The sequence below is a fragment of the Melopsittacus undulatus genome, chromosome 4, assembly GCF_012275295.1.
Source record: "Melopsittacus undulatus isolate bMelUnd1 chromosome 4, bMelUnd1.mat.Z, whole genome shotgun sequence".
Taxonomy (NCBI): Eukaryota; Metazoa; Chordata; class Aves; order Psittaciformes; family Psittaculidae; genus Melopsittacus; species Melopsittacus undulatus.
This window is the reverse complement of record NC_047530.1, coordinates 78,435,011-78,457,044: the sequence shown is the minus strand read 5'-3', so window position 1 is coordinate 78,457,044 and position 22,034 is coordinate 78,435,011. Positions and strand designations below refer to the sequence as shown.

General features: G+C 39.8%; 1 protein-coding gene across 1 annotated transcript in view; it reads left to right on the top strand.

Annotated features, from left to right (window-relative positions):
• The window catches only part of THSD7B (thrombospondin type 1 domain containing 7B), a 280,685-nt gene that overhangs the window by 231,683 nt on the left and 26,968 nt on the right, over nt 1-22,034 (top strand). Inside the window, exons 15-16 of the mRNA XM_005153757.4 lie at nt 12,930-13,063; nt 13,820-13,973. Coding sequence (XP_005153814.2) covers nt 12,930-13,063; nt 13,820-13,973 — 288 coding nt within the window. The remainder of the gene's footprint in view (nt 1-12,929; nt 13,064-13,819; nt 13,974-22,034) is intronic.

Here is a 22,034-nt window from a genome sequence, read left to right as displayed (position 1 = left end):
GGGGGGAGCGAAGAAAGAGGGGGGGGGGGAGTAGACTGCATGGCTGACTTGCTGACAGGGCTTAAACCACGACAGGTATCACTGAATCACATTATCTTTATGGTTCTCTACAATTGCTGGATCTAGGGCAGTGGTACTACTAGGGGACTGTCTGTTTCTTATCTTGTGTTCATGCTGTTGACTAGTCAGGCTCTCATCACTGTAGTTCTGTACCTCTCTTTCAACCTATTTTTTCAGTCCATTTCTCTAATTCATAAAGCCCATTTTGAATTCCCTTCCTGTCATCTGATTGCCTCGCTGTTCCTGTCACCTTGGTAGCATCCACAGAGTCAATAAGAATCAGTTTCAATCCATCAGCCTCAAATGAATGAAAACAAGGAATATGACTGGATACAGAACATAAAGCTCCTCAGAGCCATGTGTGAGGTTTCTTGCCTGTTTTATACTACCAACTATGATTTTCCAACACTGTACTCACAAAGTATTAGATTCATCCAGACCATATTTCCTTAGCCTGAGTGGTAGTGTGGCTTACTAAAGTCAACATAATACCTGCCATTTCATCCCTAGTCACATCATCTGTTATCCTTTTACCAAAGAATATCAGAATGATTTCACACAGCTTGTTCTTGACAAACCCATACTGGCTGCTACTTGTCTCCTTGTTATTTTCTGCTGCTTATAGATAATGTCTGTAGGAAAATATTTTTCTAAGAGTAAAAGTTTATCTGATTGCTGTACAGTTCACTGTTATTTCTCCTCTTTTCTTCTCCAACGCTCTTGCATTGCGTCTTCTGAATGATGTTAAACAATCTTGTCTCCATCATTCCTAAATAGTCACATTGGCGCAGAAGTTATTTCAAGTGTCTCCTCAAGTTTGCTGTTTGTTAGCCAAGTTTGTCTCACCAAACTTTCCTTTCACCCTGTTTGTGATCTTTCATTTCCTACTGTTCCTTCTGTTCTAAATCGACTATTTGTAGTGCTGGGCCTTCTCAGTGTGGTTCCTGTAATGGGTAACAGTGTTTTCCTTTTCTTTATTTCTTTGATTTTTCAGTTCCTTTCAGATTGTTCAGTTTCTTGTCTCTGCTTTTTAATTTTCTTCTCTTTCTAATCTGCTATGGGCTGAGTGAATACTTTCTTTTAAACTGTTTGCAAGATCTTTGAATGGCTGTGTCCTCTAATTTGTACCACATGCTATTTGCTTTGTTGCATTATTTAATTCTCTAAAAGGTTTCAGGTAGTGTGGTTTGTGTGTATGATACTGCAAAGCACAGCTGTGTCATAGTCACCATATGCATTTACTTTCTCTTTTCTCCTTTTACTGTTTTGGGAAACAGATTTTTCCACTCCATTATTTTCAGAATCATGGATGCATGAAGGTAGTGCTCCAGGGAATGGCAGAGGTGTGAAACTGCTGAATCACTCGCACTCTGACATACCCTTCCTGAATGCTGCAGTACAGATGAAGACTTGGTGCACTGTGTTGTTATTATGGGGTAAACCACCCACTGGTACATAAAAAAATAGGAAGTTCTGCTTTCTGGTAGGGCTCCAATAGTCAGACACTCAAACTCCTTGAAAATGTGGTACAGAGAAAGCGTAACTATGAGCTAGATACTGATGTCTGCGGAGCATGTGCATGTGTGTTTGTAGTCATGAAGTTGTTTCTGGTCAAATGGATTCCAAAAATATCTGTTCAGATTTTATGTAGCTTCTAATTAACCAGCAATATATATAGGCAGTGTTGATGTACATAAAGACACAGGTACTGCAGCAAGTGGTCACCATGATCAATACTTTTTTTCCCTAAATTTTAGTGATGCATCTCTAAATGTCGAGGCATTCCTTGCTTGTTACATGACCCAGAAAGTGGAAGTCAGTAGTAAACTTTCCATTGATTCACGTGCATTTGTACAGCTCCATGTATAGCATTTAACCTCAAAATATGGGTCTATGATAAAAATGCAGGAATCTGAAAACATATATTCCCTGCTCTGAAAAAAAGAAATGAAAATGCAGAAGAAAGATACCCAGAACTGCAGAGACACCAGCTAAACTGCAAGGTGGTGGCTCACAAGAACTTCTCCCTTGTCTTTTGGTTTAGGGGATAGTATGCATGCACTCTGATGTTTGAAATAGGTTGGGAAGAATTTAATTTTTGGCTCAAGGGAGCCTCTAGTTTATTAAATATGGATGTTCTTGCCAGAGAGAGGTTGTGGGTAGAAGCATGGTTCACTTTTCTTAAATGTATTCATTCGGGAAAGAAAACTTGGCTCTTCTGTGCCTTAATCTTTTCTGTCTCAATCTGCCTATATGAAACATCAATAAAAAATGTCAGGTCCTAACAACTGCAGGATTTCTAAGTGTGCAGCAGTATGATTGTAGCTGCCTTCAAATCTGTGAATTCAGCTGCCTTGTTGTGAGTCTGGCTTCTCAGCATCACTGCTGGGAGGTCTGAGTTACCTGTTAATTATACAGAGAAAATTGCTCAAGTTAATGCTGTGTCTAAACGCAGTACTAACATCTGCCTGTCTTGGCAGTAAGACAGCTACCACAAATATGCAGTGCAACAGGCTGTCAAATAACTCTGCTTCTGCAGTAACTTGCTCTTCTAAGAAAAAATGTCCAGCTCAAGTTACTGCTCAGACTGTGGGTGATCTTTCTGAGCTCTGAAGCTGTGGGATCTGTCACTCATCCATCAGCGTCTGTCCTGCTCTCCCTATGAACATCCGTTTCTGTCTGGATGCTGCTGAGGAGGAATCAGACCTGCTGCTGAGCAGGCACAGGGGAGAGTGACAGTCTTATCCTAACGAAACAATCAGGTTATGAGATGGTTTGCATTTCTATTCCTGCTTTTGCAGGAACCTAAAACTGGACTGTTTCTTGCTGTGACTGTGGGAAGCCCCAGGAGCAGTTTGCAGTTCTGTCTGCTTCCCATCTTTGGTATAGTCTCATGGAAGTGTGTTTCAGAAAACATAACTTTCAACTGCCTGACACTTCCCAGTCTCCTCTGTTTCTTGTCTACAGGGCTATCAGTCAGATTCTTCTTGTTGGCCCACCAGTTTTAAATCTCATGGAAAAATTATCAGTCCAATATTATACTATGGGCAAACACGTGTCTGCTCTGCCACATTAATTCATTCTTGCTTATGATGTGAAAATAAATGGATAGAATATCAATTTGAAGTTTTTAGACTTTGAAATGATTTAAAATCTCTTAAAAGAAAGAGTAGGGCTGAAACTTTGTCTCCAAAGCATCATTTTTAACTTGGCAGTAAGCTCTGATGGTCCTTTCTTTAAATTGCCTATTGTACAGATGCCTACAAAGAAAGTGCTTCTTTGGGACTGTTTGTGTTTAGTACCAGCATTTATTTCATTTCATGTGACAGATGACTTGGATTCTGGATCTAGTAACTACTCACTCACATACCACCAGCACAGCTTTTTCACCTACTGAAATGCTGTTACTTGGTTTTGGGGGTGCAGCCTGGCTGCATAGAGGACAGCATGGGGTGCAGGAGCCCCATGTCCCCCCAAGCCCAGATGACTCCTGGCGCATGCCTGTGGTGGCTTTGGTGTTTCAGTCAGATGAGAGGAGTGGGAGCACCAGGCTGCCTGGGCTGTGTTAGCAAAGGCTGATGTTTATGTTCTCCGTGCTGTTTCAGTGAGGCTGCCTACAGGCTGCAGGACCATTTGATATGGACTTCCGTAGTGCAGCTCCTGTACTGCCGGTGGACCCCTGGAGATCTCAGTGTCAACCACTTCCGCACAGCCCTCCTTGTCTGTAGGATGTGCATGTGCTGTATGACCATGTTTTAATTAGTTTTTCCTTTATGATATCTGCTTTGAGTTATTGATGGTGTTCATGAAGATTGGGTCCTTCCAGATAAAGGCCAGCGGCTGCCCACTGCCTGGCATGCTTTCTGCACGTCATCTACAGGCTGCACTAAAGACAGTGCTACACAACTAAGATTTAAATGTCTGAAAGCCTTTCGTGTCTGTCATGTCATGATTGATATTCAGTAATTGTGGGGTTTCTTACCAAATTTCAGTTAAAGCTTCATAGATTTTTTTAATTTTCTTTTTTTTTTTTGTTATTCCCTTTAGGCTTTGATTGTCAGACAAACGAAATCTAGAGGATTGTTGGATGAAGCTGAATGAACTCTGCTTTATTCTTCAGCATAGTCGTGCTTTTCATTCACTCACAAATAAATGCCTGATTTCTACTTGAGGGATTTCTTTTCTTTTTTTTTTTTTTTCAAAGATGGGAAAATCAAAAAAAATGAATGCAACCTTAGATTGTGGCAGTTTTATTTTAAGCAGATTTTCTGCTTTTCTTCACAATATTATCATGCAGCAGCTAAACTAATGAATATATAATTTTCTTTCCTTTCTGCTTGTCATGCCCTGCTAACATGGACCTCTACAAAGGCTCAGGTTGGTGTTGCAATCTGTCTTCATCTTATCTTATTGTTCTCATTTAGTAAAGAGGGGCTTTGATGTTGTTCTTCATTAATCAGCTTTATTTCCCCTTCCTCTCTTTAAAATGGGTTCCAATATTATGACTGCATAACAGAGTCATTCAGAGAGGTTCCATGTTTGTTTGTTGTCCCTGAAACTATCCTTCAGCTGCAGCAGAATGTGCTGTTTCAAAAACATGGGACATTGATTTATTTATATCTACTTAAAATTGCTATGCTTGCCTAGCTTTGTGACAGGGAGACAGCAGAAGCTACAGCACCTACAGCTTCTGGAATCAGCAGAAATGCAGTGAAACTCTCACTAACGAGTTTCTGTCTTGCTTTAGACCCTAGTATTTGACAACATGGTAAAATTGTATTTGTTAGTATCTCTTCTAGATTCAGTAGTTTCTTGATAGTGAAGACATGTAATTAAAAAATAAAATAAAAAGCAGAGCCTCAGGAGCTGGCCATTTGTGATTGTGTTTGCATATCCTCCATTCACACTTTAGCAATCTCAACTAAATTGTCTTGCCCTGAGTATTTCAGATAGAAATAAATACTCAATATCTGCATGATATCTGCAAGGTTATACTCAGTGCCGTGTTCTGCTCCTCAAAGGCTGTCGTGACAGTAAAAGCTTGAATAAAACAAGGGAGGCAGGTTCACATCTGGGAGTTATGTGTTCTCCCATATTTTCTCACATTGAATGATGCCTGAACCAGTCATAAAGAAAATAAAACCACTTATGACTAGTAAATATGAATTAATAAACCTTGCTGAGCAACATGTTAATTCTGTGTGTGTGAGCTATAATGACTGGGGTTTAACAGAGCTCACTTCAATTAACCTCTTAAACAAAGCATTTTCCACTCTTTTCACTTAAGAATTTGAAATGCAGCAGTGTCTGTCTTTGCATATTTAATCATCCATTAGAAGAAAAGAAGGGATTTAGTAAGAGCATTGTAAAGTCCATCAAAAGAGTGGATACAGTAAAAGCATCTAAAGGCCACACTGAGGGAAAGTGAAGCATCCAGATACCCGTATAAGCAAGAATACTCTGCTACTTTCCTAATAGCTCCTCTTTTCCTTTTCCCTCAATTTACAGCCAAAATTTTACAGTGCTGCTTTCTCTGATGGCTTCATCCTGAAATGTCTTCATCTGAACTTTTCAGTGCCTAATTTTAAGCTGAGGTGTCATCCAGTCAATGCAAGAAATAGGGCATTTCCAAATTCAGTCCCCCGCTCACTAAGGGCTCCCTTGCTAGCCTCTAATAAATGTGCTGTCTCAATTCTTCATCCTTAGTTTTCTCATGTGTAAATTAAGATTGAAGTTGAGCAGTTTTGAGGGTCAGGCTATAAATAGGTAATCAAGAGCTGAGGAAACTTCAGAGGATTGATAAGTGCTTTTACCCTTCCTACTCAGTGAAAATCATGTTTTGGCAGTGTTTTTGAAAGCTGTCACCATGGCAGGTTCCTCAGGATAATGGTAAAAGGTCTGTTTCTGTAGGTGCTTCTGTACTACCCACAGGGCAGAGACTGGGAATTCATGTCTTTCTGTCTGTGCTGTAGTAATCATTGTCCTGACTCTTAATTCATATTTTGTACTTAGAATAAAATTTATCCTTCTGCCAGCTACAAAGTTTTAGGAATGTTTAGGTTTTCTATGAACTTGGTTCAACACCAGTGAAGGCTTTTTATAACCTTAACAAAGCTCTAATTGATTTTCTGTACCACAAAGGAGGTAAAAAAAACACTAAGTCCTTTGATTTGGGTGTAAATGAAAACTGAAAGTGCTGAATTTGCTTCACAAATACTTGTGTGGGTATCTGCTGTAGGCATAAAAAATTCAGGAATTCCAGTAATTTCAGAAGTCTTACCGCATGCTGATCTATTCAAACTTCTGTGTTGTAAGTCATTCTTGAGCAATATTTATTTAATTTTGGTGGCTATTTGCATCATCCAAATACCGACAGACAAATATTCATCAGTGAAACCACTACTTTGCAAAATCCAAATTGCTTGAAAATTAATTGCTCAACCAGTTTTAATGCTGGTGAGCAATTAGCATATTTCTGGCGATTGTGATCAATATAGAAACTAGCATGAAATAAAATCAATTTTATTTTAAAGAGAAATATTTAATGTTGAAATTTTAATGAGGTCATTTCTGTGATGTAGTGTTTGTTAATGTGAAAGTACTTGTCCTTCAGATACAGACTTAATTCAGTAAAGCTTTTAAATGTGTGCTTAGATCTGCCAAATCAAACATTCACTTAAGTAATTAACAAATTCAGTACTCCATCTTGAATTCAGTTTTAAAGAATTAAATAAAAGAAACTCATTATTAGAAATTATCTGGTCTGGATTATATGAACTGCAAAGGCAGTTTTAGAGCATTATAAAAATTATTCAGTTAATGTATAGGCACCTTACAACCAAAAATAGAGATTTGGATGAACTAGATGGAATCAAAAAAGAAGTCAAATTTGCAGGTAATTGCAATGGATGGACATCTTTGAAGCTGTATTTCCCACCATGCTCCAGATCCATTTGTGTCAGGCTGGTTGCGAGAGAAGTGCTGGCTGTGATCCAGATTTCACAAAGCAGTGTCCGTAAGCTGGAGAGGAGGAGAGGGGACACCCCACTGCTGCCTCCGCGTACAGCCTGGATATGCAGAGAACATAAAAGTGGTTATGCAGAAGGTACTGAAAGTGGGGAAATTGCTAGCCAGTCTCAATAGCATTGGTTTTAGTATCTGTACTTGAATTTCCTTGCCAACACGTGTCTGCAAACCAGAGCAAATCAGCTCTTTCCTATGGGATCTTTTCTAGCTTTGGTGTTATTCACAGTGGTCTCCATAGTTTAAAAGTATGTTGTTTCTTTGGTTCTGGCTATTTCAATGTATTAGGTCTAATATAACCTTGGCATAAGGGCTGTGATGTGAAATGAACTTACGTTAGCAATGAATTCAGACCATTTTTATTAGAAATGAATAGCACAGAGGTTGTCCTCAGGGTTTCAGGCAACCGCTACAGTGATCAGTTTGGTTGTTCTAATATAATAAGCAGATATTGACTTTAGTTGAGGTGAACACCAAGATTTACTGTCTTGAAAGCTAAAATATTGACTGAGGGAAAACCGGAGTCAATATTTACCTTGAGGGAGAATAAATCTTGATGTCCACAGAAATATGAAGTCACTAGGATTTTCAGAAATGTTGAACCTTGTTCTAGTTTACTCTGCAGGTGCTCATCAGAAAAGCTACCTGAAGTATAGGTATGAATTTCTTTTAATGAATCACATCAGTTGAGTGAATGTACTTCTTCCTATATGCCCTTAGCAAGGTCAGTATTATTCCTGACCAATATTTAAAAAAGTTACAGAACATTATAAATCACAGCAGAACTCCGTGGTGGTTGGATATTTGGACTTTTCATCAAAACGCAAGTATCAGCTATTAAAAGAGAAAATAAATAAATTAATGTTTTTATATTTTGTTGAAATAACTGTCAAGATACTTTCACAAGGACTCAGTGTTTACTTTGGAATGAATGGAAACCGGCTTCTTTTATTTGGGCAAGCCTATAGCAGTTTTTCTTTTAAAGAATAGGTTTTGTCATTCTTCTCTTTAATTTATTTAGAACTGTGCTCATCAATCTCATTTTAGGATTCAGATGTTAATGTATTCCGAGTTAATCGTGGCTACAAGGAGTGAGAAAAGTGGTCCTATGGAAGTCAGCAACAAAACTCCCATTGGTTTTCATCAGACATCATTTCACCCCTTGGCTGACTGAGCCCAAAACACAGCATGTGAATATGAGTAAGAATTGAGGAAAGCAGTTAATTTCCTAAAATGTTAAAATATTTTAATTGTGTTTGTTTCTCTAAAGGGCATGCATTCAGGGATGGAGCCAGGCTGGTTCCCTGAGTGCTGAGCTCTCTGCAGCTCTGCACAGGTCAGGTGTCTGCAGCTTCAAGCATCTTTCTCTGCCCTGAGCAGTATGGAGTAATGGACCCATGGTCTCATGGTGTGGATTCCATTTAGTTCTTGTTCTTCAGGAGATGGATTGCTGTAGTGCAGCTTCATACATGTACTGGGTTTCTCAGTCTGAAGGTTTTTGTAAATTCACTGTTATAGTGGGTTTGCATAAGTTTGGGGAACAGTGAGCATTAAGCAGATTATTTTCAAAGGAACTGTTGTCTTCGTACTTGGGAAAAGAAGTGGTGTAGCTGGAAAAGAGACTTCCATTATCTGCAGCAGAGATAGCAGATGGCAAATGTGATGTGGGCCAGGATACTGAAACTGCATCTGATCTGAAGCTTGGACACACTCTTTGTTGCACCCAGGGATCCATGGGTGCATATCCCAACCCCCTCCAGGCTCAGACACTTTGGGTCTCTGTTTTGGTTTAGGGGTAAGGACACCACATCCCATCCAGGCCTCTGTTCAGGGTAAGGACAGAGTGCTCCCATGGACCCAGGAGGTGAGAAGTAATTCCAGGTTCCCTTGGTTGGTGGTGCCCAAAGAACAGCAAAGCTTAGCCAATATCCTTTGAAAACACAGAATCAAGAACATCATCTGTTTGACCTCCTGAAGTACCACAGCTGTTAGCAAAAGATAGGAATGAAAAGCTCTAAGGTCTGTTGGGTTTTTGGTTTTGTTTTCCTTTTTCAAATAAAAAACAAAAAAAAGAGGAATTGGAAGTGATAGAAAACAAATGATGGCAAGCCAGGAGAGAGAAATGGGAGGAAAACATTGTCCTGTGGAGAAAAGGACCACATGCCACATCACCATGGTTTTTAAATGCAAAGATAGAGTCACAAATTAAATTCACAGCTTCTGAAGTGCATACCCACAGAGTTTCACTCATGGAAATCTTATATCTCTTTGAGACTCCCATTTAGAAGTGTTACGGAGTTTAGTGGTACATGTTATAACTTGCTCTGAAGAAATTTGTCCCTGCCAATGACGCTTGGTGGTTATTTACACTTTCCCAGTGTCCTAGAGGTACTACTGGAGATGACATTGCTCAGTGCCACAATGCAGGGTAGAGGGGGAGGTTCACAGACAGAATGTTCAGTGGTCAGCATAATAATGTAGGAAAACAGGTTATTTGTTACAATTATATTCCAGGTTTTTGGTGGTGAGTGTAATATTGGAATTGTGGCCCAACTGGAAGTACTGAATGGGTCAGCAGCAGACTGCCTGGGATGGAGGTACTTCAGGGATTGCACAGCAAGTATTGAGTGCCTTCCCTCCTCCTGCACAGAATGGGATATGTGACAGAGGAGGAGAGCTGATGTGGCTTCATGTGTAATCATACTGTCTTGACATGATTAGACAGCAAAATACAAATGTTCTGTTAATGGCTTTATTATTGCAATCCTGCCTGCTCTTGAAAGAGCATATTTTAAATATCACTTCACATTACGTGTATTTGTGTCACTGCATATGTGATCTCCGTTTTGTCCTCACACGTTTCCTTGGATAGATTTTAGTTCATGTGGCATCCCATCCCTGCCCAAACCCTGCTGGCTTCCTTACATTGAAATCACATCAGATAAATGCTACAGGAGGTTTTGACCTCCAAAACACAGTTGTGGTAAATTGCTGGTGTTAGGCCTGTACTGCTATCCACAGCGAGGGTTTGCTGGTTTGAAGAGGTCTGAGGTTTAATGGATTTTAACACAGAGCAATGAGAGGTCACTGAGACAACAATGTGGGGTTTTCCAAGGTCTTGGTCTTATCTGAGTGGGGAGCAGAGGCTTCTTGCTGCAGGCAGTGGGGGTGAGCGCTGAAAGGCTGCCAGTGCTCACATCCTCATCTGTGGGATTCACAGTGATAGCCTCTAACCCTGAGGAAGGGTTATTAATTAGAGAAGGGGAAAGGATCTTGAATCCCTAAAGCCAGTGTTTGTGCTGTGCCTGCCCTGGCTACCCCACTGTACTTACAAAGGGGCGCAGGCAGTATGTACACCATCACCTCCCAGCCACTCTCAACCTTGTCTTTCTCTCCAAAAGTCTAAAAAGCAGGAACAAGTACCCACCTGGCTCTTAATAAGTGTATTAGTAAATAAGTTTTACCTCCGTTAACTCTGCATAGTGAGGTATCTCCTCTGCAGGTTGCAGATTTCCTGTCTGCTGGCAGCCAGCTGTTGCAATGCTTAGTGCTTCTCTCTCTCCCAGTTTTGCCTCCCCTCTGCAATGAGGAAAACTCTGATCATGCCTCAAGCACACATTTCCCTCTTCAACTAATCGTCTCCTGCAGACAGCAGTATGTTTTGTCAGACAACATAGGCAGAGTGTAGTTTTTCCTTCTACCCCGTGGAGCAGGGAAACCAATAAATACTGCCTGTCTCTACATCCATCTCCTGGCTGTCTTTGGGGAACGTGAAGGCTTCACGGTGCCTAAAAAGGGATTTTTATTCTCCCTGGTGTGTGCAGGGAAATGGCTGCAGGAGTCAGTAACTCTCCAAAAGTGACAGGATAGCTGGGGCAGGACAGTGGCTTTGAGTGGGCTCAGTGTGCTGCCTGATGCATCCCCCCACACTTGCAGTCTCCCTGCTTGCTGGTGCTGAGTACTTGCTCAGCAGATACTTCCTCTCTTTACTCTTGTGTACATCAGTTAATAAACATGACTGCACAGCTAATTAGTGACACTCGTGGTGCTCCTTGATCAGTCTAGGAAACTTAGCATTTTGTACAATACACAGACACCTATAGTTACGCCAGATACTGCCACCTTAGCATGCAGAAGTCATTAGCCCACATCGAGCAACTCAGGACCACTGTGATCTTTCACAGACCTTTGTGCAGGTCCAGCAGAAGCTGGAAATGTCACTCAGCTCCAGTGCTCCCCCGTATGCTGCAGATATTGTGCTACACACATTATCTCTGTGTGTATTTCATCCCTGAAATAGTAGTTCCAATAAATTTTGCACGTTCTCAATGTTATTTGTGCACAGACCGTGAAAAAGGATTTGTGCTTAGTAATAAGTAGGAAAAATGGTACTAATTTTACTACTGCCTTTTCTCCCTTCAATCCCATCCCTTTCCTCTGCATAAAATGTGATGCTCTTACTAGTTCATGCCATACTTGCCTCCACTAGTCCCGACTTCTGGTCCCTCTTTCTTTTCTCCTTCACATATTTTGCACTTTTCAGCTTCTCCGACTCTTTCGTCTCTGCTAAACTTGTGCACAACATATAAGCAGACCCGCAATTAAAATTAGTTTGTGGCATTTTCTGTTCCTGAGTACTTTTCTTTAGCAAGTTATCTTCATTTTATTTGGCATGAAGGTGAATTTCGCATGGGGCACCAGTTTTGTTTTCAGACCAGTACCTTAATCTCACCTGCCCACCTCCAAAATGTTGCAAGTAAGGTTTCTTTATTGTTGTGGCCACAATTTGCATAGTCACAGTCTGCTATTTTAAAACAAAACTATAAAATATTAAACCTTTTTTTTTGGGGGGGGGGAGAGGAGGAGGACTAGACAGGAGGGGTGGTAGCTGGAGGAAAGCTATTGATTTACAGTAATTTTAATGGTGAGAACTGAACGGCTCCACAGCAGTAAGACCAAGGAGATTTTGGTGTGTGGAAGGAGAAATTTTAGGTGTGCTGTGTTTTTCCAGGGTAGCACATTGTGCTTCATACAAAGCAACAGAGAACACTGTATCTTCAAATCAGCTTCTGCAGGCATACCGGCTTCAAAATAAATAACTTCTATTCATTATTGTCATAGAACTGTTCATGCATTCATTTGTTTAATCCTAAAGACCTGCTAAAGTACTGTACCTCAGTGTGCTGCTTCTAGCAACCTGGATATCTGGCACCTTTTAAAAAACTTTATCAGGCTTTTGGCTGTATTTTTCTCTCTGCATAGACATCACAGCTCAGGTGAACACACAGTCATGTTTGCTTAGATATGTTAGAGTTGGTTAGATGTGTTCCCACTTGCAGGGAAGAAAACATTTACAGGTTTTGTATATAAAAATGAAATTTATAGGATGCATGAAATTTCATTCTTTTATGACAAATGACTTACAAGGATATGTCAGAAGCAAAGGTAAATGAGTGCTGATTTTAAGTTTGCACCTTCTGAAACACAAAAGGATGAAGTGCTTACGGTCCTGGTGAGTAACGTGTGATAGATTATCGCAAGAGCAGTTGGAGCAAATGAAATTGTAATGGAGTTCCTCTTCTGGCTGCAGGAAATAGCAGTTATTTGTCCTGTTTCCTAAGATGCTGCTTACATACTACCGTTTATTATATACTTAGAAATCCTGTGGCAAGTCAATAATGAATAAATGAACTTAAAGCTATTGCAATATCCATCGTATAATTAGCATAAGGAGTGTAAGCCAGGATGTTTTTCAGTATACTCTTTCCTGGCTTGGCTGAGGCATTTCTGCAGAGATGCTAACCTGTATAATTCAGATGAACAGTTTTGATTCTTTCTTCTTGCAGGTGTATGAGGCAGTCCCGTGCTACAGTGAGTGCAATCAGTATTCTTGGGTAGTAGAACCATGGTCTCCATGCAAAATCAAGAGTGAACAAAATTCCCTCCACTGTGGAGAAGGAATGCAAACAAGAAAAGTCAGGTGCGTGAAGACAAAAGCACAGGTACTCCAAATTAGAAAGAGCTGATGCATACTTGCATAAAGCTGCAATATGTGGCCATCTGACAGTGAGTATGTTGCTGACTTCAGTGCATTTCAAATGAAAATAATTAAAACAAACATGCATTTATGTGTAATGGTTTACAGGAAAAGCATCTCAGAGATACAGCCTTGTGTTACGATCAGGATGTCTTTCAGGAAGAAGGCATGAAGTTAAAATAAGAATTCTTCAACCTGAATGCCATATATATACATAAAGCCCCCTGAGGGGCAAATCCTCCATATTCTAATTTGCTAACGTTTTCCCCAAGTAATGGCACTGCACACACCAGAGTGGCATTCATTAGTAGTGAATATTCATTCCCCAGGCATGGAGAAATGGTGAATTATCTCCAAATGTTCAGGTGTTTCTTTCAGGAGCACAAAGGTATGTTCTTGCTGATTGTCATTTTCTGTTCACTCACCTCTCTTCTAATCAAAGTTTAAAACCTTCTGTATGAAGTCTGAAATGTTTCTTTAAAGTAGGTGTTATTGAAATCTGTGAGTAACAGAAGCATGTTGTGTGTGTAGCTGGTTTTGATTTGTATTAACACGGTGAACTCTACTTTTTTGACCAGCTGTACTGCATATAGCTGCTGTGTTACATATGGTGTCCTATATGGGCTCAAGAGGACCTGTTGATATCCATTACTTCTGTTATATGGTGATGATCTTCTAATGAAAATGTTTTCCATGTAGGTGTGTGAGTACTGCTGAGGACCACAGAGGGGAGACTGTGTCCAGTGCACTGTGTAATCAGGCTGAAATCCCAGACGTGATGCAGAAGTGTAGTTTGTACTGTCCCAATGAGTGTGTAGTGTCTGACTGGGGACAGTGGAGCAAGTGCCCCCAGGTAGGCTCTCTTGCTTGTGTGTCTGTGACAATTCTCATGCGTCGGTCTTTGCTGTCCATCAACCACTTCAGAACATAGTTATTTTCTGAAAAAGTAAATTATTTAGCATGGTTGAATCTGGACATACTTACACTTCTACAGAGACTGAACTATGGAAAGTTAGGTAGGAAAACACATAGCTGTTACTGTGCCAGCTGATTCAACCCATCTTTCTACTTGGTCTGTGGGAAAAGACCCACACAAGAAGAGCGGTGGAAGGGACCAGTATTCTTGCTCTAGTAAGGGCTGTGTTAGTAAATATTTACAGGGGAGTTATCTTACAGGGGACATATTTACTGGGAGACATCTGTGAGTAATGCATTACTGCCATAACAACCTGCTGGTAAAGTGTGGTGGTGGCACTCCTCTGGAAAAGTCTTAGGCCTGCGGGAAAGCCAGCTTTCCCTTCCCAACAGATGCTATTTCTGTCCAGTGTCTATTCCTCCTCAGAACCTTGAGGGAAGATCTGAGGCAACAGCAACAGAAAGGCATGGAAGCAAGATGCCTGAACTATTTGTCATGTCGCAAAACACTTGAAACTTTGTGAATTATGCAGGGATTCAAGCCACTGCCAAGTGCTCTGTGTTTTCCTAAGTGTACGAGATGGAAAGAAGCTGCAAATTCCGTCTTGTGAAAACTCTCTGGCCTCAAAGCATGTAATTTCAAACTGATTGTTTCTCTCTTTCTCAGTGTTAAAATAGGTGTCAGGTTTAATGTCAGGGGTTTTTTAACAGACTTGCTTGATGTATTTAAGTGACAAACATATATTCATTGCCCCTGTGTTAACTTGGCCATTATCAAAAGTCTGAGTTATTATTGGACAAGTATTTATACTACTGCAGACACAGGTAATTTCCTTCCGTAATATTTTGTGTAGCATATCAATATTCTGAGTAAGAACATGTTGAATAAAATATTGTATTTCATTTCCTGTATTCGCCTCCTCCTGAGCAGCATAGTTTGATGAAGTATAGCACTCTTGCACCAATACAGGTGCTTGGATACCTTTCAATGTTCCACTGTGGTTGGGCTGTTTCTTTGCCATGGGCCTTTTCACAGATAGATTTTCTTCCTTTTAGCATGCAGTAAAAAGATGCAGAGATCCTCAGGCCACTGGGTATTTTTCAGGTGCCTTGGTGGCAGTCACTTGGTTATGAAGGACAGCTTGAAGCTTTAAGCACCCTAGTGTCCTTAAGACACCCTGAGTTTTTACATGAATGCTCCTTTTTGGTAATGGTGAAGCAGGAAAGGGGTGCCCAGAACTTGTGGGCTGCACTCCATCAGGCAGCATAGCTCTTGGCAGTCACAGGCTGAGTGCCACAGTCCCTGTGTCTCCTTGTATGTTCCTTTGCCATAGTTGATGTTAATTTGTAAATTCGAGGGCATCTGTATGCCAGTCCAATTAACTGAACAATATGCTTTCACAAGCTGTTCTGCAGTGCTTTGTTGTGAAACTGAGATGACTGTGTGCTGATGGAGCATGTGTTTAAATAGTTCTGTCCAGATAGGAAGCGATAAACAGCTTGAAGTTTTATGGACAGATAAAACCCTCTTTTGACGAATTTACAGCAGTGCTGTCTCCATTTTATAGCTACTTTGGCCATTTGTGTTTGGTTTTGAAAGGACCACATAGCACAGTCCCTCTCAGGCTGCACATACTTAGCATCTCCACAGCAAGCACTGGGCTTGCTCTAAGCACAGAATGGCTGTACTGTGACAGACAATGGTGTATCTTAGGTCTGTGTGGGGTACTTGTCTAATGGGGCAGGGATCAAAGGAAACATGGTGGCCAGGAGTGAGGCATCGTCAGCACCAGGGTAATTAATGAAACCCTTCATCTCTCGAGTAGCCACTAGGAAAGGTGGTCACTGAGGATGGCCACGAGCTTGTGGACATGGTCAGTGGAGTTACAAAGGCAATGAAGCCTGAAGAGGATCCTGCTTTGTTTGTAAGAGCTATGTGCGGTCAGTTGAATAGCTCCACTGGTTGTGAGTGAGAGCTTGTGCCTGGACCTTGCACAGAGACCCTACATATAGACACCCAAATATAGGAGTCTGCATCTGAAGTTAAATCTCATGTGAAATCTTTTGGCCACATCTGCTGTGCCTGCAGCCTTGTGTCGAATGTCTTCCCACAGTGCCCAAAAGCACATCAGTAAGTTTGTGTGCATAGAACCTTCTGCTCGTTCAAACTGCCTTTGTAGTTGTGTTTGAGGGAATTTTGCTCTATAGTTGGTATATTCATACATGGTGTCTGACTCATGCCAAACTGGAAGTAAAGGCCTGTCTTTTGAGGATGAATATACACCAAAAATCCATTTTCTAAATATGGCTCCTTTCTCTTCCCCAAGTAATATGAAAAGTTTTCAGGATCACATCATATTGGAGTGGAAAACCACTATATTCAGGTTGCTCTTCTTCAAGCAAGTTTACATTTCATACCAAAATAGTTGGCACTCTTATAGTCATAGCACTCTTGTGAGGCAGCTGCAAAAAGCGTTCCAGGAAACCTTCCTTTATCTTTGGTCATGTTTGGCTTCCTGGAGATAGAGTGGATTTATGAAACTTGACACATGCTGGTTTTTAAGATGAGCAGTCACAATTTCAGCCTCATCTTTGCCCAAGTAACTCTTTAATTTGAGATATTTACTGGAGATTTTGGTCAGTTCTTCTGAAAAGAAAAAAAGTGATTCTTTAGAGTTCCTTTCCAGTCGCTTTGGTGTTCCGCTCATATTTTATGGTGTTGATAATAAATTCATCCTGATAGCAGAATAACTAACTCTTATCAGCTGAATATAAAAAGGCCTTTTAGATTATCTAGTGTACCTTTTGTCAGTATGTTTTTGTACTCTGGATGCTTTCTAGATTGTTACTTGGTTTTATCTTGTAGCAATACTCTACCCATGTGAATTTTCCACTTCTGGCATGGTAAATGCTCTTGAATCGTATTGAAATCAATGAGTCCTAAAGGTGGAGACTGCTTTGTCAATGGGGAGTATTTCCTGCGATACTTCTTTCTGCTAAAACATTGTATTTGTTCTTACTTTTGTGGCTGCATTTCCCTTTTGCTTTTAAATATTTGTTTTTCTAGGATGGTCTTTTGTAATTTCAGATGGTCCCCCAATTCTTTAATGTGTATTTTCCAAGTGGATGGCAGGTTTTGCATCTTGATTATATTGCCATTCAATACTGCTGTACAAAGCTAAATGTTAATATTTCCTCTAATGGCGCTTTGCTGTGACCCAGAAATGCAGTTGTCTGAACTGTAATACCACGAAGTTACTTTTGAGATTTTGTCTCATTACTGAATTCAAGAAACTCATAATTACTTATTTAAAGCTTCCCTGTTATTCTAACATTCTCTCTTGTGAGAATTAAATTCAAAATGGTTTTCCTTCTGATTGAAGACTGGTTTTTAGCTCATAAAGTTTTCTTCTTTGACACTAAGTAACATCCATATAACTTAATATCAGGGGTTTAAAGCCATTTAAAATAACAGTTTGAATCTTGCTGGCTAGAAAAAAAATGGTGAACAAATTGGATTGACTTGCATTTTGCTTCAGAGATTTCATATTCATTCCAGCTACAATAGCATGTTCAGTCAGACATCATCACTTGATTGCCTAAAGACCCAGCTAAACAATCTGGAAACTGAAATCCTATCAACTCTGTTACATATTCAGTGATCGAATAACATGTACTTCCTGTGGTTCCTCAGCTTTGTATTCATCTGACTTGGAAATGTAATTAATTGACTTCAATTGAATTCATCAAAGCATTCTTAGAAGGAGTTAATATGTGCGTTGTGCTACAAGTCTCTGAAATAATTACCTCAAATTTATTTTGTTAGCTCTCTGTTGTGTGGATAGCTGTCACAGCCCCTGTGGCCGATCAGAGTGGCCTCCTTGTTTGCCTCAGCTGTTGGCATTTCTAGCAGCTAATTCCAAGAGGTCTGAAATTAGTTAATTATAGGAGGTTACATGTCTAGTGAGTGAGAACAGCTGTCTCTGTTTCAGTGAGCATTTTCCTCATGGATCAGTAGCAATGTACCATGCTCAGGACTTGAGACAATTGAATTATTATTCTCTTGAATCTGTGTGGGGGAGTGTAATACTGCAGCAACTGATTGCATTAAAAGTGGCACCAGGCAATACAGTTGACTCCCAGCTTATGTAGTTACTTTTATCATAAATGTAAGTTGGATTCATTAGCTTGGAAATGCCAACTGGAAGAGAAATTGTGGACTCCCATAGAGCTGGGGCTCACTGTGTGTGTTACCCGAGTCTTCATCGCAACTGCTGCCTTTATATGTAGGTTTCACAGAGAACTTGCAGTATGGAGACTGGATTGGAGAATGAAGCTTGCACAGAGTTGTATTTCTAGTCCAAAAGATAGTTTATTCAGGTCAAGCATGAGAATTATGCTAGTCCAAGGCTTTCTGGAAGAACATACACTGCTCCTTATGCATAGCTATAGCTTGATTTTTTTAATAGCTTTATAAAATGTTGGTAAGTGCTGTATTTTTAGATTCTGGTTTTTATTTTTATTTTTATTCATCTCTATTAATCATTTTTTTAAAGTAATCATTATTTATTGAGGCAGATAAGGTTTTAGAACCTAGATGCATCTCAAAAAGAAAATTCATGCAAATGCATTTTCATTTCAAAAGACTGCTCATGTTATTGTAAATGACTTGTTAAATTGTTACAAAACATCCACATTGGCATGAACAATATAATGGTTCATTGCATTGTTAAACATAGTCAAATCCTCTTGCTGCCAATGCATTTACCTGAGTTTGAGGTTGTATGTTTCCTTATGAATAGCCAGTTAAATATAATGTGGCCAGCTATTTATAGTGCACTATGTATTATACAATCTGTTCGATAAATTAAACAGCTTAAAGGGCTCTCTAATGGGTTACAACGCTTGTGTTGGACAATTATGATGCATGTGAAACCCTGGATCAATGGACAGCTTTTAAAATCCACCACAAGGAGAGTCTAATAATGTAAATTAATGTGTGATATGTTAACAGCTCTTACCCTGGACCTTGGCATTCATAACTTTTCAGTTATTTCTAGATATTATTCTTGTGTTCCAGAACAAACTTTCTGTGCTTTGTCTGTTCTCTTACTGGCTAGAGCAAAGGCTGGGTACATCCTTTGTGCATGTTTGTGTCCCTCACTTTTTCCGTTAGCTTAAAATAGTGACAAGTGGTCATGGTGGAGAACTGTGACTGGTTAAAAGAAGTATTAAAAATGCAGTACATAATGCTGCCAAGAATTCCTCCATAGAACCAAGATGAAGGCTTTTATAATTTCTGAATGGTCCTTTGGGAAAAGCTCTGAATCATTTCTAACTTAACATTTTATGTGCCTCCCATTGCTTCAGAATGTTTTGTTTCTGTAGTGGTTTATATAACCTGGCCTGTAGATCCCTGGCTCTAGCTCAACTTTTTCATACTTCCTGGAAAAGGATAAAGTAAATGGTGAGATTTAATACAATAAAGTAGGCTGGGGCAGTATATACGCCTAAACAAACTTTGTGTGTCTGTATATGACATCCTACTCTGTAGGTTATTAATGTGCGACCTGAGTTAGGTCCCCGTTACTGTTTCCATCCAGAAATTAATTCCGTTCCTATCACCAATTCCAAAGGAATCATGTGCCTGAATTACACCCCATATTGATTACACTCATCAAGAAGGAACCATACTAAATCTAACAAATGGCATAGTCTGTAAAACTTAACTGCTACACTGAGTTAGCACATAACCTTGAAGGTATTATAGAGTTCTCCAAGCCTCTCACCTTCTACCTCTATGCATCACAGACATCTCAATGTCTTAGGACATTTTTTCATCTGTTTATAGCCAATCAACACCGATATTCATTATCCTTCTTTGATCCATAAATCTCTATAATCTGTTTCTAGCCTGGGTGGTGTCAGAAGTGGGTTTTGTTAGTTCAGAATAGGGGCAGAAGTTGGACAGTGGTTTTCCACTTGCTCTGATGGTCCTCGGGTTACAGTAAGAATTACTTTTCCTTCCTGGTAACCCCAGCTCTCTGACAGAGCAGACTCTCTGGAAAAATCAAGTGGAGGTGCTAACAGAGTTGCTGTTATTGCAGTTTACTGGAGATGTGCCTAGAAACACCTAAGTGAGTGGCTGAATTTCACTCCGTCTTCTTTTTATCTTTCCTCTATATGAAGTCTGTGCAAGAGTTGCTTGATCTGGACCCTGGCATGTATCAGCAAGCTCTGTGCATGTGGGAGAGCTTCAGCATCTGCAAGTGATTCTGCATTGGCCTCAGTTTAACCATCACCTGATTTTGACACTGCCTAAATCCACTCTAATAAATTGTTGCAATCTATCACCTTGAAGATATGCTGTTAGATTTGCTGTTATGCCTAATTCTACCCCATCAGTACATACCAAGTTCTCAAATTATAGAGACTGTTTGTGGGATTTATAACCACAGGCAAAAAAATAAGTAGCATGACCATAAAGAGATGATCTCAGAAATACAAGTCAAAGTAGAACTCCCACTACTGAACACTACCGTTGTATGTACCTGCCTTTGTCTTAACAGTGTTGTTGGCTGTCCGTTTTCAGCTTTCCATGTTCTTTCACTGTAGAAGTGTTGGATGATGCTGAGCACAAACCAGTTATGATTACTTTACAGGAGATAATGGCTGACTTAATGTAAAAATAATTGAAAAAAAAGCTTAATCTGATCACTGAAAGTAGTAGTTATTAATAGAACAGTGGGACATAAAACAGTGTCTTTGAAAGTATAGCATCCACTCAGTGGGAAGAGAGGAGTTGTAAATGAATATACTCAGTAAAGGATTGCTGAATCACAGTGGGTTTTATTTATTTTAAACCCCAAAAAATGTAGATTCACACATGCTGGTGATAAGAAACTGGGATTCCTAATGGGATAGAGCAGATCCAGTCTTGATCCATGAATGGCACCATCACTGTTTCGTATGGAAGAGTATTTCAACAGTCAATAGGTTTTGTAATTTTTTTCATTTGTGAGAATATTCAGAATCAACCCCTTCCATAATCTTGACCAAAACTTAATTAATGCTGAGATGATTTCTTACTTTAATTACACAAATAATATTTTGTTTCTTTTGATGCTTTTGCTATAATATTACTGACTACTGTGTTTGTCCTACCTCCTAAAAACGTAATTTGCCATTGATGGTGACTGATTTTTCGCTTGGTATTTTTTAAGATACAAATTCAGGACTAGATGCATACCATTGGTAGTGATAGCAGTGGTGATAATAGTGACATAATAACTTCCTTTTACTGTGCATCTTGCACACATCTGTTCCTTACTGCTTCTTAATACCCTCAGCAACTCTCCACTGGAAACAGTCCCTCCTCTTTAGCTGTCACCATTCACATCCCTGAATGACTTTGAGTCCACCAAGCCATTCCTCAACCTTTGCCATGTCATAAATGTTTAATTCTTCCAGCCTGGAATTTTGGAGAGGTCCTGCAAAAGTTACGCACCCAATCCCATGAGTTTCCAGGGTAACTAGATGCTACTCTCCCTCTTGCTCTTTTGAAAATCCCAACTTTCATCTTTTTCTTTGCAAGTCATTCCTTCCTACTGCTTATTCAGTTCCATATGTATTTGGCTCAAGTTTTTTACATAGTTAACTTGAAAGAGTAAAGCCAGAAAATCAATTATAAAACTAAATTGACTACTCAATTGACGTAAAGAGAAATCCAACAAATAATATTACAGGATATTAGTTACAGTTTGACGACTTCGAATTTTTGCATGTTTCCCATGTACTCAGCTTGATTAAATGAACATATTTTCTACAGAGATTCTTTATTATTCAGAACTAGTAAAAGTGGGGAGCTTATCACATCAGCTCTGGCTTCTGAACAACATGGCTCATCAGTACAGTGAGAACAGTATCTTCAGAGCTGCAGAAAACCAGCTGCATATTTGGATCCTGACAAACACCAGATAGATTTTTACCTGTTAGATTG